The sequence below is a fragment of the Ictalurus furcatus genome, chromosome 19, assembly GCF_023375685.1.
Source record: "Ictalurus furcatus strain D&B chromosome 19, Billie_1.0, whole genome shotgun sequence".
Classification (NCBI taxonomy): Eukaryota; Metazoa; Chordata; class Actinopteri; order Siluriformes; family Ictaluridae; genus Ictalurus; species Ictalurus furcatus.
In genome coordinates, this window is record NC_071273.1 from 1694199 (window position 1) to 1711826 (window position 17628).

Here is a 17628-nt window from a genome sequence, read left to right on the forward strand (position 1 = left end):
TATCAAAGGTCAAAAAATATCTGACATAATTTATCTAAATTAAAAAAAATTTACATCACAAAATTCTGCAATTTTACTAGGAGTGTGTAGTCTTTTTGTATCCCCTGAACACACATGCATACATTATTAAAAAAAAACAAAACACAACAACATATGTGTCCACCTTTACTTGTATGTATGTATTGTTTTATTTCAGCGCCTGGTATCCATGAACATGCCTCTGAACAGTGATGGCACAGTAATGTTTAATGCTACTCTGTTTGCCCTGGTGCGCACAGCCCTTCGCATTAAAACTGAAGGTATATTATTCTCAAGTGATATCATTCTTACAATCTTGGTTAAGCTATCTTTAGCTCCTAGTGCTGAGATAACATGCATGCTATACATACAGTATAAATCAAAAAACATTAACACTTTATGTGTGGTGTTAGGTAATCTGGAGCAGGCAAATGAAGAACTGAGGGCAATAGTAAAAAAGATCTGGAAGAGGACCAGTATGAAGTTGCTGGACCAGGTTGTGCCCCCAGCAGGAGGTCAGTGATGATCTTGGGTGTTGGCTCTTGCTTAATGACATGTGTTACAAGAAACAATCAAACAATAACTAACTTACTAAATAAATAAATATAGGATATGTGGGTAAATTATTACTATTAAATGAAATAATAATGATTTATATTAATATTATTAATTCTTTTTAACATAAAATGAAAAATGTATACACATACAGTTAATATAACTGATTTACAAGACAATTAGATAACTAGTTGAAAAAAGCTGAATGGCAGACCTATGTGAGAATTGAGGGTAATATTAAGTGTTCAAACAGCACTGGTTATTCTGATATTGAACATACCTCTAAGCAAGAGTGGATCTACTTAAATTACTCACACACACACACACACACACACACACACACACACACACACACACATATATATATATATATATATATATATATATATATATATATATATATATATATATATATATATATATATGATCATTTTCCTCAATAAATAAATGACCAAGTATAATATTTTTGTCTCATTTGTTTAATTGGGTTCTCTTTATCTATGTTTAGGACTTTTGTTAAAATCTGATGATGTTTTAGATAAAAATTTATGCAGATTCCAAAGGGTTCACAAACCAGAGGAGTTCCAGCACTGGAACAGACAAAAACATATAAAGTCCTCATCGATGCTGACATTGCAGCAACCCTATGTTAGATATGAGTTTAACCTAGTTTAAAGTTTAAAAGAAATATGACAATCACAAAATGGGAAAAGGTAAACCAAAAGAGAAATATATATATATATATATATATATATATATATATATATATGGATGCCTGATTCTGCACCATTGTACAGTAACTGTGTACTTACTAGGTTCTTTAGGTTCTTTGTGTTGGGCTTGAGGATAAATGTGCTCTGATGTATACAGGAACAAGGCTGAAGTTGACATGCAACACACTGCAGTGAGACATAACAGACCAGTCACTTATCCCTCTTTGAAATGTGCCAGTAGCAAGAAATCCAAACATGGATAAAACTTGGACGCGCACTGTAATGACACAGGATCTTGTTGTCAATTCTGCCATTTGTACTACCTCAGCTTACTGCTACCATATGCACCGATCAGCCTGCCCTCCTAATATGTAGTGGCATTTCTGCTTAATTGAACAACAAGTCTTATTCATCTCACAATGCATTTGGGTTGGCTTGCTGTCTTTATTATTATTATTTTTTAAATTATTTCTTTAATGCTATTAATATGATATTACATTTGTGTGTAATTGAAATAAACAAGCGATTAAAATTTGACATTGTAATCTATATATTAAAATGCAGTAATTCCTTTGCAAATTCTATGATTTGAGGTGAGGTTTACATTACTTAGACCTCTTATGTGTAAATTTACTGAGGAGCACAAACAGGCTACAAACATATTTCCAAAATTACAGGATTTACAAATAAATCTGTTTGCATCCAGTTTAATAATCTTTTTGAATCATAAAATATTTTTAATATAGGTGGTGTTCTGGTCCTATTTAGTTATCCAATAATCCTTACAGTCCTTATTCTCAAAATGTTCTTCCAATGTGTAATCGTTTTGCTGTGTATTTTACCTGATTTTGTCCAAATTTGCCAACCTATGAGACATGTTCAAGTCTTCCACCACATCTTGTTGAGCCACTGCTCATGCATCACAGGGCAGTAGAAAGCATTAAGAAGAAATGCTAATTTCCCTCTGCCATATACCCCACGATACATAACAGGGGAATGTGTAATGCCATCCTTCCCCCACAGAAAACGATTGTGGATAAATTCATACATTTAAAATATATATCCTGAATTTATATATTCCTGTAAAGCTGCTTTAGGACAATGTCCTTTGTTAAACATGCTATACAAATAAAACTGAATTGAATTGGATGATGTTGTTGAGATTTAAGCTTGTAATCAATTGATAATAGGGCAAACACTTCAGGAGTCCATCTGACACATATACTGCTATATCTTTATAAGATTACTGTTCAAAATAATATTTTTCCCTAATTATATTGAATTCTGTGCTATTCCTTGAACAGATTAAAAGTACAATCCCAGCATATTTATGGTCATAAAACACTTCTTTCTGAAATGACTGAGAATGTAATCTTGCTTATCAATATTTATATTGATACTATTCTCTGTTTCCAGATGATGAGGTGACAGTTGGGAAGTTCTATGCCACATTCCTCATCCAAGAATACTTCAGGAAGTTCAAAAAGAGGAAAGAACAAGGCTTAGTGGCTAAAGTGCCTCCAAAAACAGCTCTCTCTCTGCAGGTGGGCCTAACACTGAATCTATATATACTGAATATGCCATAAATATTTTACATAGATATATTACCTATCTTTTGGAAGAATTCCCTCTGTTCCCTCCACAATTACAATTACAGAGATACAGTGCATCCAGAAAGTACCCACAGCGCTTCACTTTTTCCACATTTTATTATGTTATAGCCTTGTTCCAAAATGGATTAAATTCATTATTTTCCTAAAAATTCTACAAACAATACCCCATAATGACAACGTGAAATAAGTTTGTTTGAAATCTTTGCAAATGTATTAAACATAAAAAACAACACCAAAAAAAGCACATGTACATAAGTATTCTCAGACTTTGCTCAATACTTTGCTGAAGCACCTTTGGCACCAATTACAGCCTCAAGTCTTTTTGAGTATGATGCTACAAGCTTGGCACACCTATTTTTGGGCAGTTTCTCCCATTCTTCTTTGACCTGATGGACCTCTCAAGCTCCATCAGGTTGGATGGGGAGCGTCGGTGCACAGCCATTTTCAGATCTCTCCAGAGATGTTCAATCGGGTTCAATTCTGTGCTCTGGCTGGGCCACTCAAGTACATTCACAGAGTTGTCCTGTAGTCACTCCTTCGTTATCTTGGCTGTGTGCTTAGGGTCGTTGTCCTGTTGGAAAATGAACCTTCATCCCAGTCTGAGGTCCAGAGCACTCTGGAGAAGGTTTTCATCAAGGATGTCTCTGTACATTGCTGCATTCATCTTTCCCTCGATCCTGACTAGTCTCCCAGTTCCTGCCGCTGAAAAACATCCCCACAGCATGATGCTGCCACCACCATGCTTCACTGTAGGGATGGTATTTGCCAGGTGATGACTGGTGCCTGGTTTCCTCAAGACATGATGCTTGCCATTCAGGCCAAAGAGTTCAATCTTTGTTTCATCATGGTCTGAGAGTCCTTCAGGTGCCTTTTGGCAAACTCCAGGCGGGCTGTCATGTGCCTTTTACTGAGGAGTGGCTTCCGTCTGGCCACTCAACCATACAGGCCTCATTGGTGGAGTGCTGCAGAGATGGTTGTTCTTCTGGAAGGTCCTCCTCTCTCCACAGAGACATGCTGGAGCTCTGTCAGAGTGACTATCGGGTTTTTGGTCACCTCACTGACTAAGGCCCTTCTCTCCCGATCGCTCAGTTTGGCCGGACGGCCAGCTCTAGGAAGAGTCCTGGTGGTTCCAGACTTCCTCCATTTACAAATGATGGAGGCCACTGTGCTCATTGGGACGTTCAATGCTGCAGAAATGTTTCTGTACCCTTCCCTAGATCTGTGCCTCGATACAATCCTGTCTCGGAGGTCTACAGACAGTTCCTTGGACTTCATAGCTTGGTTTGTGCTCTGACATGCATTGTTAACTGTGGGACCTTATATAGACAGGTGTGTGCCTTTACAAATCATGTCCAGTCAACTGAATTTACCACAGGTGGTATGTTGTCATTATGGGGTATTGTTTGTAGAATTTTTAGGAAAATAATTCATTTAATCCATTTTGGAATGAGGCTGTAACATAACAAAATATGGAAAAAGTGAAGCGCTGTGAATACTTTCCGGATGCACTGTATAGTGGCCCAACACCATTTCTTTAGAAGACCATATTGGGTTCCACTCCTATTAGCCAAGAACAGGAAGCTATACTAAGCACAGGCTCACTGAAACTGGACAGTTGAAGATTTTTAAGAAGACCAGATTGTTAGGGACACAGAGACTGGGGGACCCAAATACAGAACACATACACAGTGACCGAAGGTTAGCAGGATTTATTGACATGAAGAAGAGGCTGGAATGTGTGATAAAGGACTGGGATAAAGTGTAGCTGGGGTCGGGATTCAAACTTAGGTCCATTGCGGGAGAGTTGAGGGCTCAGCCGAAAGTGGTGTGAGAGCTAACGCAGCGCTGCTGAACCACAAGGGAGATAAGAAAGCAGGCAATAGCGTGGGTGGTGGACCACACTGAAGCCTGAACAATCTGGCAATGAGTAGTTGACAAACTGGGGTTTATATACGCTGTTGATTGATGAGCTGATGAGAAGCAAGTGAATCCATGATTCAATCAGATTTGATTTAACCTTTAAACACATACCTTGACTTGACATGGCTCAGCGATTTACTGCAGAACAAGTTTCTAATCAAATATTACTGTTGTTTGACGATGGATCTGATAATGAAGCTGTCAGCAAACAAAATATTTATGATTATGAACATGATAGTAGCCTATTAGAGTAACGTATTGAATGATCCAGATCTCGAATATGAGCCAGATGCTGAATTTACCTGGTGAAGCGTAGAAGGTGCCACATTTGCCTATCATAATATCACTTTCTAATATTGCTTTTAGCCATGAAAACTATACATTATAAAGTTACTTTAATTCCAAAAATCTAAAATATTGTAATGATTTTAATTTTATGGTGACTGAAACGATTGAATGAAAATGCCACAGTACTTTTACTATTTTAGTGCTTGAATTATTAATGAGTAATTTTAACAGTGGATATTTTTTTTTGCATCAGTTTATTGACAAAATATCAAAATATAACAAAATATGCTGTATTTTATTATTTTGTACTCCTTAATAAAATATTAGGACAGTTTTATACTATCGGGGCTGTTTAGAGATCCATCCGCGTTAGATATATACTCCAGGTTGCTAACGACCCGAATATGTAATAATGATTGGCGAAACATGCATGCATTTAAGGATTAAAATAGGACATAGGGTGTTGAAGGGACATATTATGAGATTGGCAGCATGTATTTAGCCACTCAACAGCATTGAACATTATTATACTTCTGGACAAGGTTGCTATAACAAAGCTGCCCATCTGCTGGATATATATGTGAGCTCTGCAGGGAAGTCTTCCTTGTCTCCAGCCCTCCTCTCCATGTAATAACTCATGAATGGCCAAATGGGTGCCGTCGAAAGGCGGGCCCTCTGCAAAATATTTCTAGGTCTGGGTTCGCCTTGGCCCACTGGAACACCCTTCTCAGGAGGCCCACAAACACAGCCATGCTTTCCAGGCCTGGGTCTCCCATGGTACACTTGGTCAGTGAGCCAGGAGAACATGAACCTCAGCCACTGTGTCTCTTGTTGCTTGCATTCGAAAGCCTCTCAAAATAAAATTGGCATTGTAGCAGGAATACTTCAGGAGGGCATTCAGTGCCATCAAAAGGAGCAGGGGTGTCAAGGTGCATCCACTGAGGGAAATATACCATGTCAAGCGCTGGCACGGTCATCCCAGCATAGTGCCCTTCTTGCCTTCCTGCTGCATCCATGTTATTGGAGAAGTATTCATTTAATCATTATATTTGAACCTGGTTAGATAAGATGTGATATCCTCAGCAAAAGCTGCACAAAATGTCACACAGTCTGCCAGATTACAGTACAACTATGCAGTATAAATGCTGAAAAACTGAATGTGCATTTTGTATGAGTATTTGAGTAACCTGGTTAGATAAGATGCGATATCCTCAGCAAAAGCTGCACAAAATGTCACACAGTCTGTCAGATTACAGTACAACTATGCAGTATAAATGCTGAAAAACTGAATGTGCATTTTGTATGAGTATTTGTACTGGGCTAGTATTGGGTCTGGTTGTGAAATGACATCTAGTTTCTTTTGGCAGATTTGGTAACACTGTTAGTCATGAAATTCAATTATAGGTGGTCAGAGGAGATGCATTCAAGATAAATGAAAATACCAAGTACAAACAGCTCTGCTGGCCACTCAGCTGGATCATCCGAGATGGATGTTAATACCAAGTCTCACCCTAAAGCCATAGAACACACAGTATTAGCAAAAATCAATCTTTAGCCTTGTTTTTTTCCAGTCATGTAAGACAGATTGAGATGGATGCAATTTTAGGTAATAGTGCTTTAACAGTTCAGTGAATACAAAAATGCTAGGCAGAATTGAATCTTAAACTGAGCGTATAGTTCGCGCTTAACAAATTCACACAAGCCTTTAAATGCACAAACAAATCAAGCGGCAAACTGAAAACAGGTGCGAGTAATCAACACACATGAGGGATACAATCAATGACAAGACAAGACATGTGGAGACAAGACATGAATCAAAACAAAAATGCAGTATCAAATTGTGTACATCATAATTCAGTCCTCAGATGTACAGTAACTACAGACTTAAGCTCTATTCAGAGTTTGCAAAAGATTTGTGCACACAGAATTGAATTTTAATAAAACGTCAAATAAGTCTTGTCTCAGTTACACAATTCTAAACATGGACTTGAACCCATTTTTCTTGTGCAACATGAGCTCATGTATTAAGCAGTATAAAGTTCAGCACCACTCTCTGACAGTTTGATTTAACCACAATATGTGACACTGAAATGCATGTTCTGGGCTGTAACCACATTCAGAAAACTATGTAATGCAATTGGAGGCCAATATTAAATATCTATACTATATGACACTAATAATTAATTAATGGTATTGTCTCTTTTAAGTGCACAAAACTTTTTAAGCATACATGACATTAGAGGAGACCGCATCCTAATTGGAGACATTGTCACGTATTGTGACGTAACGGAGATAAGGTAGGATGCAAGCGCAGTGTGTACAGTTTTATTGAGAGACACACAGGCAGGTAAATCCAGAACGTGATCCAAAAACGTAATCCAGTAACATGCAAAGTTCAGACGATCGGCAAACAGGCATAAACGAGGCAAGGCAGGAATCAAAGTCGTGGTCACGGGATACAGGGTCGATATACCAAACATGAAACATAAACAACAGCGAGGGACTGATAGCGGAGAAACCAGCGTGAACTTAACAAACGAACCTAAACATGACATGAACTATGGCTATGAATCTAAACATGAAACATGAAACTATGGACTGACTGTGGTTATCTATCGTAAGGACTCTAAACTAATCTACTATAACTCATTCAATATTCCGCGTCGTGTGCTGGGAGGCGCGCGGTATATATGTGGAGATAATCAGCGTTGTAATGGCTGACGGCTGAGGGCAATTCAGACACACGTGAAACTACAACCAATGACAGAACGGGGAGGAGACATGACAGAAACATAAACAAATGCACGTGTCGAAATGTCACGATTGTCCACAAGGGAAAAGCAGGTGCTCACGCACCTGCTCATGCACGTGCGCTCACATGCTCCACAGCGCGCTACTTAAAGGGGAACTCGTGACAGAACCCCCCCCAAGGGCACTCCTCCCAGAATGCCATGAAACATCCATCTCCATTGGTGGCCCCGGCCCCCTGGGCAGAATGTCCCAAGCAGAGCCTGGAGACCGCTGGCGTTCTTGGCGAAACAAAAAAGCAGAGCGACGTACACGGCAGAGCAGGGAAGCAGAGCGACGTCCTCAGCTGAACAGGTAGGCAGAGCGACGACCACAGCCGGGCAGCCAGGCTGAGCGAAGTCCTCGGCGGAGCATGAAGGCAGATCGACGTCCTCGGCGGAGCAGGAAAGCAGAGCGACGTCCTCGGCTGAACAGGGAAACTGACCGACGACCACAGCCGGGCAGACAGGCTGAGCGAAGTCCTCGGCAGAGCGTGGGTCTCCGTGAGGCCCGGGAGAGGAGCGTGGGTCTCCGTGAGGCCAGGGAGAGGAGCGTGGGTCTCCGTGAGGCCAGGGAGAGGAGCGTGGGTCTCCGTGAGGCCAGGGAGAGGAGCGTGGGTCTCCGTGAGGCCAGGGAGAGGAGCGTGGGTCTCCGTGCAGCCAGGGAGAGGAGCGTAGCTCTCCTCGATGCAGGAGGGGGGAACGATGTTCGCCATGGAGCAGGAAGGCTGAGCGATGACCTCAGCCGAGCGGGGAGGCTGAACGACGTCCACAGCCGAGCATGGAGGCTGAGCGACGTCCACAGCCGAGCAGGGAGGCTGAGCGACGTCCACAGCCGAGCAGGGAGGCTGAGCGACGTCCACAGCCGAACAGGGAGGCTGAGCGACGACCTCAGCTGAACAGGAAGACTGAGCGACGTCCACAGCTGAACAGGAAGGTTGCAGCTCTGGAGTTGAGATCTCCTCGTAGATCTCAGGCTGGGGCTCTGAGGTCACCAGGCGAACCCTGGGCATGGGCAGAACTTGGGCGGCCGTGTCGGCAGACTCGGGCGTGAGCAGAACCTGGCTGTGCGTGTCGGCAGACTCGGGCGTGAGCAGAACCTGGCTGTGCGTGTCGGCAGACTCGGGCGTGAGCAGAACCTGGCTGTGCGTGTCGGCAGACTCGGGCGTGAGCAGAACCTGGCTGTGCGTGTCGGCAGACTCGGGCGTGAGCAGAACCTGGCTGTGCGTGTCGGCAGACTCGGGCGTGAGCAGAACCTGGCTGTGCGTGTCGGCAGACTCGGGCGTGAGCAGAACCTGGCTGTGCGTGTCGGCAGACTCGGGCGTGAGCAGAACCTGGCTGTGCGTGTCGGTAGACTCGGGCGTGAGCAGAACCTGGCTGTGCGTGTCGGTAGACTCGGGCGTGAGCAGAACCTGGCTGTGCGTGTCGGCAGACTCAGGCGTGAGCAGAACTTGGCTATGTGTTTCAGCAGACTCGGGCTTTGGCAGAACTTGGGCGACCGTGTCGGTAGTCTTGGGTGTGGGCTGAACTTGGGCGACCGGGTCGGTAGACTTGGGCGTGGGCTGAACTTGGGCAACCGGATCGGTAGACTCGGGCTTGAGCAGAACGTGGTCAGCCGTGTCGTTAGACTTGGGCGTGAGCAGAACTTGGTTGGCCGTATCAGTAGACTTGGGTGTGACATCAGGAACTTGAGACTTGACTTGGACTTCAGAGACTGGAGACTTGACTTGGATTTCAGTGACTGGAGACTTGACGTGGACTTGGACCTCAGGGACTTGAGACTTGACTTGGATTTCAGAGACTGGAGACTTGACTTGGACCTCAGGGACTTGAGACTTGACTTGGACTTGTACCTCAGGGACTTGGTTGTCTGTGTTAACATCAACTTGGTGGCTCATCCGCTCATAATGCATGTGGAATGGAAGATCAGCACTGTTCGCCACATTAACTCCCTTCAACAGCTCATCCAAGTTGTAGCTCTGCCCTGGTTCTCCAAACTCCCTCAGAAACAGGTCCGAAAACTGCCTACTGTCCTCCAGTACCCAGGGTCTCATGGCTGCTACTCGCTGTGCCCACTTGCGAGCTGGGCCAAAAAATCGGGACATCATGAACTTAATCCATTGTCTCTCCCTTGGCTTCGGGTCAAACAGGCTTGAGAAGTAACTCTGGCAGTCTATCATAAAATAGTCCGGATAACCAAAGAAGCCATCATACCGATCGGGAAGGTCCATGAAAATCCATTGCGAGAACTGCATAGAATCCAAGGCGGGGATGATTGGCGTGAACCTCTGAGTTCTGCGTCCTCTTCATTCTCGTGCTGCATCCATGATGGGCGGAAGATTCTATCACATATCGTGATATAACGGAGATAAGGTAGGATGCAAGCACAGTGTGAACAGTTTTATTGAGAGACACACAGGCAGGTAAATCCAGAACGTGATCCAAAAACGTAATCCAGTAACATGCAAAGTTCAGACGATCGGCAAACAGGCATAAACGAGGCAAGGCAGGAATCAAAGTCGTGGTCACGGGATACAGGGTCGATATACCAAACATGAAACATAAACAACAGCGAGGGACTGGTAGCGGAGAAACCAGCGTGAACTTAACAAACGAACCTAAACATGAAACATGACATGAACTATGACTATGAATCTAAACATGAAACATGAAACTATGGACTGACTGTGGTTATCTATCGTAAGGACTCTAAACTAATCTACTATAACTCATTCAATATTCTGCGTCGTGTGCTGGGAGGCGCGCGGTATATATGCGGAGATAATCAGCATTGTAATGGCTGACGGCTGAGGGCAATTCAGACACACGTGAAACTACAACCAATGACAGAACGGGGAGGAGACATGACAGAAACATAAACAAATGCACGTGTCGAAATGTCACGATTGTCCACAAGGGAAAAGCAGGTGCTCGCGCACCTGCTCGTGCACGCGCGCTCACATGCTCCACAGCGCACTGCTTAAAGGGGAACTCGTGACAGACATTGATTATTTTGAGGACCAAATTATTTAAGGAAATATTATGAACAACACTAAAAGTGAACAGTACGTGTAGCAGATGAGTGCTTGGTCTACTTCAAACTGTGAGCATGCTTTCCTTACAGGCAAGTGCATAAATTTAACAAAAAAAAAAAATGCTGGCATTATTTTATTAATTTGACAAATCAAAATAGCAATTTAAAACAGTGATCAAATAGATATCCCGCAGACACATTATGATTCCAAAACAATTCATCTGATTAATTAATAAAACCAAACCAACTGACATCTCCTGGTAGACGCTGCATTGACTCTCGACTTGAGAAAACACAGTGGACCAACACCAGCAGATGACATGGTACCTCAAATCATCATTGACTATGGAAACTTCACACTGGATTTCAAGAAACTTGGAGTCTGTGCCTCTCCACTCTTCCTCCAGACTCTGGAACCTTGATTTCCAAATGAAATGCAAAATTTACTTTCATCTTCCCCCGTGATTGTGGGTGTGTGCACTGAACCAGACTGAGATATTAAAGGCTCAGGAAACCTTTGCAGTTGTTTTCTTAGTTAATTAGCTGATTAGAGCTCTGCTCAGGTCAACATTTCTGTATTATAAATTCTTTATGTATTTTTATTTTTATATATTTTGAGATACTGGATTTTTGATTTCCATGAGCTGTAAGCTGTAATCATCAAGATTAAAACAAAAAAAAGGCTTGAAATATTTCACTTAGTATTCAATGAATCTAGAATGTATGAAAGTTCTACTTTTTGAATTAAATTCTGGGTAAAAATGGACTTTTCCACAATATAAAAGATGCACCTGTATACCCTGCTGTTTCTTTGTAATGCCTTGTGTGTTTGTATAGTTAAATCCAAGCCTTGTGGCCATGTATCACAATGTTTCCTCATTCCATGTTTTCCTGGTTTTGACCCTAGTTCCCGTTCCTTATTTTTGATTATTGATTGCAAGCTATATTAAGCCTGCTTGCCTAACTTTGATATGGACTCTGATCAATCAATTCATGGATTTGCCCAAATAAAAGTACTACTGAGTTTACTGAAGTTGAACATACTGTAGCATAAAAACAGGAAAAAACAGCACTGCTTAGGCATTAATTAATAGTTAATAAGTTTGTAAATTCTGAAAGGCCAATTCTTTTGTTTTTGCAATATGCTGAAGACATTTTGGTTTGAGTTCAAAAGATGAATATGAGATGATGGATCAGAATTTCAGCTTTCATTTCCTCATATTTACATCTAGATGTGTTAAACAACTTAGAACATGGCACCTTTTGTTTGATCCAACCCATTTTTAAGTGATTAAAAATATTGGAACATGTGACTAACCGTTGTTTCTTGCTGCCCAGTTGTGTCCTGTTAGATTTATTGTTTAAACAAATAGTGATTCAAAATTTCTACTCTTGGTTTGAGCGCTGGGTTTCACCTGTGAAGACTGCATTTTTTTGTTAGAAAGTATACACCAACATGAAGACCAGCGAACAAGAAAAGCATTGCACAACCATTGGGCACAGCCAATAAAACAATTTGAAATGTCCTGAAAATGAAAGAAACCACTGGTGTACTGAGCAACAGACAACGACTGGATTGGCCAAGGAAAACAACAGCAGCTGATGACACAAACATTGTGAGAGCTGTGAACAAAAACCTATAAACAACAGTTAGTAACATCACCCACAAACTCCACAGGGTGGGGGTGAAGGTATCACAATTTAATTGATGCAGTTATCGCAAGAAAGGGATATGTAATCAAATATTACGTGTTATTTACTTTTATTTACTTTAAGATTATTTGTTCCAATACATGTGCTCACATAAAAATTGTGTGGCCTGCCACCAAAGGTGTCATGTTCTAACACATTTAGATGTAAATATCAGGAAAAGAAAGCTAAAATTCTGATCTATCGTCTCATATTCATATTTTGATCTCACACCCAAGGAATTGGCCTTGTTGTTCCAGTACCTTCGGAGGCTGTATGTAAGTAGTGAATAAAGCAGTTATTTGCCGATGTTGGCCACTTATCAGCTTTTTAGTGGTCTCATATTCTTATATGTCATAATTTCCATTAGCAGCCACTGAATTGTTAATAGAAGTCTGAAGACGGCATTTATTGTTTGAAATAAAACATGACTTGCATATGATATCTTTGCTGCACAACTGCAAGTTTCATGTGCCTAAGTAGCACAGTGTTATGTAAACTTCTTGCACATTGCTCTAATTTGAAGAACTTCTGCTTCATCTCATTTTAATTCTGTTTTCTAAGAATTTTAGCAAGTTAAAAACAAATCTTTACTCTGAGCAGCTTTATACATCATTCCAGCCTGGGGGTTGAGACAGTGGACTGCCTGGAATGTTACCTATTTACTAATCATTAATCACCCTTTATATTTTCAGAAACAGTAGTTATTAAGGGGAAGCAATTACTATCTTCAAAATGATATGATGTGAATTAATGTCTAATATGTGACCTCCTGTAATTGCACTGAAGTAAAATTGTATTATTGTTACATTTAAAAGGAAAAAAACATTTTGCCAAAATTGATTAATAAGAACTAAACGGCTTTACTTTATTTACAAAGCAGGTAGTTAATTCTGTATATGTTTGTGAGGCAGGCTGGCCTGCGTACACTGCATGAAATGGGTCCAGAAATACGGAGGGCAATATCAGGAGACCTCACTGCAGAGGAAGAGCTGGAGAAGGCCATGAAGGAAACAGTGTGCACTGCATCTGAAGATGATCTCTTCAGGGTGAAGGTCTGATCTTTTTTTTTTTTTTACTTATCTTCTATCTTCAGACCATAGCCACAGCTTCTATTCTTGGCCATGCATCAATTGTTTCTAAAAAAGAACCGTATAAGTTTCTTTGGCCCCAGTTTCTTAAACACAGTTTCTTATAGTTTTGTGATCATCTTAAGTATAATAAGATATATATATATATATATATATATATATATATATATATCTATCTATCTATCTATATATATATATATATATATATATATATATATATATATATATATATATATATATATATATATGCATGTCTTTTGCTATATAAAGAGATGGGAAACAGAAAGTACATCCTTCTTCAATGCTATGTTTTTATTTATCAGGGCCTAAATAACAATTGTGTGATCCTCAGATGACAAAAGATAAAAACCTCAGGTGACAAAGAAAATTAAGAAACCAGGTGGGAAGAAATAAGTACACCATTCCAAATTCCACAATCATTAAGTAAGTAATTAGCAGCCAGGAGTTACTAATGTAATGCACAATTAGTTAATCATCAAGAAGTGTGACTACCTTTATAAAAGCAGAACTTTGGCAGTTTGGTGTTCGGGAACACACAGATGTTGTGTCTACATCATGCCCAGAAGAAAGGACATCAGCCATAATCTCAGAAGCAATTGTTGCTGCTCATCTATCTGGGAAGGGATATAAGGCCATCTCCAAACAATTTGAAATTCAACATTCTACAGTGAGAAGGGTTGTTTACAAATGGAGAACCTTCAAGACAGTTGCCAATATTCCCAGGAGTGGATACTCCAGCAGATTCATTCCAAGGTCAGACCATTTAATGCTCAGAGATATAAATATAAACCCAAGAGGTTGTTGGAAACTCAGAAGTGAAGGCCAGGAGACTCAGGTATATCTTCAGAAGAATTCTTTAATCAGAACATGCTGTTTCGCACTGCAGTCATCAAGTCTATACAAGCGATCTGTACATTGTAGTTATATATATATATATATATATATATATATATATATATATATATATATGTATATATATATATATATATATATATATATATATATATATATATATATATATATATATTTATATTTTAGGGGGCAGTCCTTAGAAGTGGAGACAAACGCACTCAGGTGACAACCTTAAGCAAAGTATACAAAGGAAGTATGCAGTTATAGGAACCCATCCCAAACTTTAGAGTTTCTGAGTTTTTTGTTTGTTTTTCTTGTCCCTGAGGTCATGTGTTTGTTTATATAAGTTGGTGAGGACCACACAATTATTACTAAGGCTATGATAAATAAAAACATAGAATTTAAGCAGAATGTTGTTTCTTTTTCCCATAACTGTAGGTCTTTGTTGTATAATGTTGTTGCTAACATCTGGATCTATTCTCTCTGGAATCCATTCAATTTTGAAATTAGTTCATCTTTGATTAACCAAATTAATAAATATGTTAGAATGTGTTAACATTAGATTTTACAGAGCTGTAATTATTATCATATAACATTTTTGGTAGTTTTGGGAGTTTTCCCAAAACATTTATATTAAAGCAACTGATGGAAATATACATAGAAAATATACTTAGTCAGCCCCCAGTCAACCAGTAGCACTGGTGTTTTTTGGGGGAAAGCACATCTTCTGTTAATATTATTAGCCTCAGCAAAATATTATTTAGTGTACCCTTGTCATTTGTACCTTATTTTAAAAAATGTACCTTAGAGGCCATATACAGGGGGGTCAGTATTTCCTGCCAGTGCTGGAATCAGCAAGAAACTCCACTTCACAGTACACAACGTAGTCTAAAACATGGCCACCATGGACTGCAATCCCCAGCACAACACTCCTTAATCAGACTCTCACAAGAACTCTTCGTGAAGTAACACTCAGTGTGCTGTTGCTTACCAAGTGTTGTATTCTGTGTTAAAAGTTTCTCTTTTTTTCTTTTTTTTTATCTTTCCTTGCTGGTTTTTGGTGTTTGCTGATCACCTGACTTCTTGCCTGTTTCTGTTCATGGTTTTTGCTTTACGCTTTACATTTACATGCTTTAATCATTCATTTAGCAGATGCTTTTATCCAAAGCAACTTACAAATGAGGAAATACAAGCAAAGCGATACATCAAGTGGAGAACAATGCAAGTAGTGCTACCTTACAAGATTTTTAACTGAGTTATAGAAAAGCAGAGTGTGCAGAGTAGAGGTGTAAGAGCAGAATAATTTTTTTGGATCTGTTTGCTAGTGTTTTCAATAAAAATGCCAAACTGCACTTGCATCAATCTCTGACTCCATCGCATGACAGAATACTTCGTCTACCTCATGGATGCAGCAAGAAAGCAGGACTGGCGAAATGCCATGGCAGCCCAAGGACAGCTGGTGGGGCAACATCAACAGCACCTGGCTGAGCTGGAAGCAAAGTTGACAATGCTCTCTATTACTTGCCCCTCTACCTTCTCTGCACCCCAAGCTCCAGCTACGCCCTTGAGTTCACTCCTGTCCTCTCCAGACACGTACTACAAGTACCACCTAGTGCAAAGCTTTTCTGTTACAGTGCTTGCTCTACTTCTTCTTCAGTCCAGAGTGCATTTCCAAACAAAATAAAAATTGCTCATCAAAAAACTCATCAGTCTGCTCATTGGAAAAGCCTTGAACTGGGCTACAGTGGTTTGGTTCCAAAAATAAGGAATACCTGTATAGAATAGAATAGATTTTTTTTCCCAATGAGTTTTCAATCATTATATTTACATTACATTTACATTTATTCACTTAGCAGACGTTTTTATCCAAAGCGACTTACAAATGAGAAAAATTCAAGCAAAGCAATATATCAAGCAGAGAACAATACAAGTAGTGCTACCATACAAGATCCATTAATTGAGTTCCAGAAGAAGCAAAGTGCACAGAGTAGAGGTGTAAGTGCAATTTTTATTTATTTATTTTTTTATTGGTTGGTCTTGGTTGGTCAACCAAGAGTTGGTTAGGTGTTCACGAAAGAGGTGGGTCTTTAGCTGTTTTTTGAATATGTTGAGAGATTCTGCGGTCCGGATTGAGATTGGAAGTTCATCATTCCCCCAGGGCAAGGAAATTGGGGAAAAACCTCTTGCCGTGACCCTGGGACAAAGAACTGTAGCTGACTAGGCCTTAGAGTTCCATACCCTTGCAGCGGGAAGTGGATGGAATGAGCCAGCACTCAAGGCCATCTGTCGGCAAAGGATTAAACCCAGAAGTGCAGTTAATATATTTTGTTTAATCTCTAAAATTATGTTTTTACTTCATTATGGCTGATTAAGTGTAGATTGATGGGTACAAATGTCAATTATATCCATTCAAAATCCACAAAACAAATAAGGTGTGCAACAAGTAAAGGGTTCTGAATAATTTCTGAGTCCGCTTGTGGAATGGTCAGATTTTTTTTTTTTAGATATTTTCATAGTGAGGTGAAAATGGTATAGGAATTAGGGAGAAAGTGGAAGCAAAAAATGTGAACAATAAGCTGGTGAATAAGAAGCCAGCTTCAGACTTGTGACCTAATTATCTTTTTTAAACTGCTATTTAACTTAGCCTGTGAATGTTTCTATGAGAGTGTTTGCAGAGAGTGTGGAGTGTGTATGTCAGGGTTTTACTCTCATCAGTGCTAATAGATGAGACTGACTTGTATGTAGATTAGGGCTGGGTAAAAACAAGCCTCATGACATTTCCTTATTAAAATAGTGTGATAATAGAAGTAGATGGGTTACTTTAGTTAATTAAAAGGTAAAGTTGCCACAGAGCAGTAAAAATGTTTGCTTTTTTCTGTCATGATTACAGTGAGTATGTCATGTTGTTATGGTTATAGTGTGCTACTATCTATTTTTGTTCTTTTCAAATATTCAGTCAATCATTACTGATATCCAATCACATCTTCCTATCACCCAGATCTAATGTAGAAGTTAGTATGCCATGTAATAATTTAATGAAGTGCAACA

At 40.0% G+C, this 17628-nt stretch overlaps 1 protein-coding gene across 10 annotated transcripts in view; it reads left to right on the forward strand.

Annotated features, from left to right (window-relative positions):
- cacna1c (calcium channel, voltage-dependent, L type, alpha 1C subunit) overlaps window positions 1-17628 on the forward strand; it is a 315602-nt gene that overhangs the window by 268960 nt on the left and 29014 nt on the right. For all 10 annotated transcript variants that reach the window (XR_008388488.1, XR_008388489.1, XM_053649808.1 and 7 more), the window contains 4 exons: window positions 197-299; window positions 432-533; window positions 2703-2830; window positions 13531-13671. Coding sequence is in view for 8 of the 10 variants with exons in the window: in XM_053649808.1 (XP_053505783.1) it covers window positions 197-299; window positions 432-533; window positions 2703-2830; window positions 13531-13671 (474 nt within the window). In the remaining 2 variants the exon portion in view is untranslated. The remainder of the gene's footprint in view (window positions 1-196; window positions 300-431; window positions 534-2702; window positions 2831-13530; window positions 13672-17628) is intronic.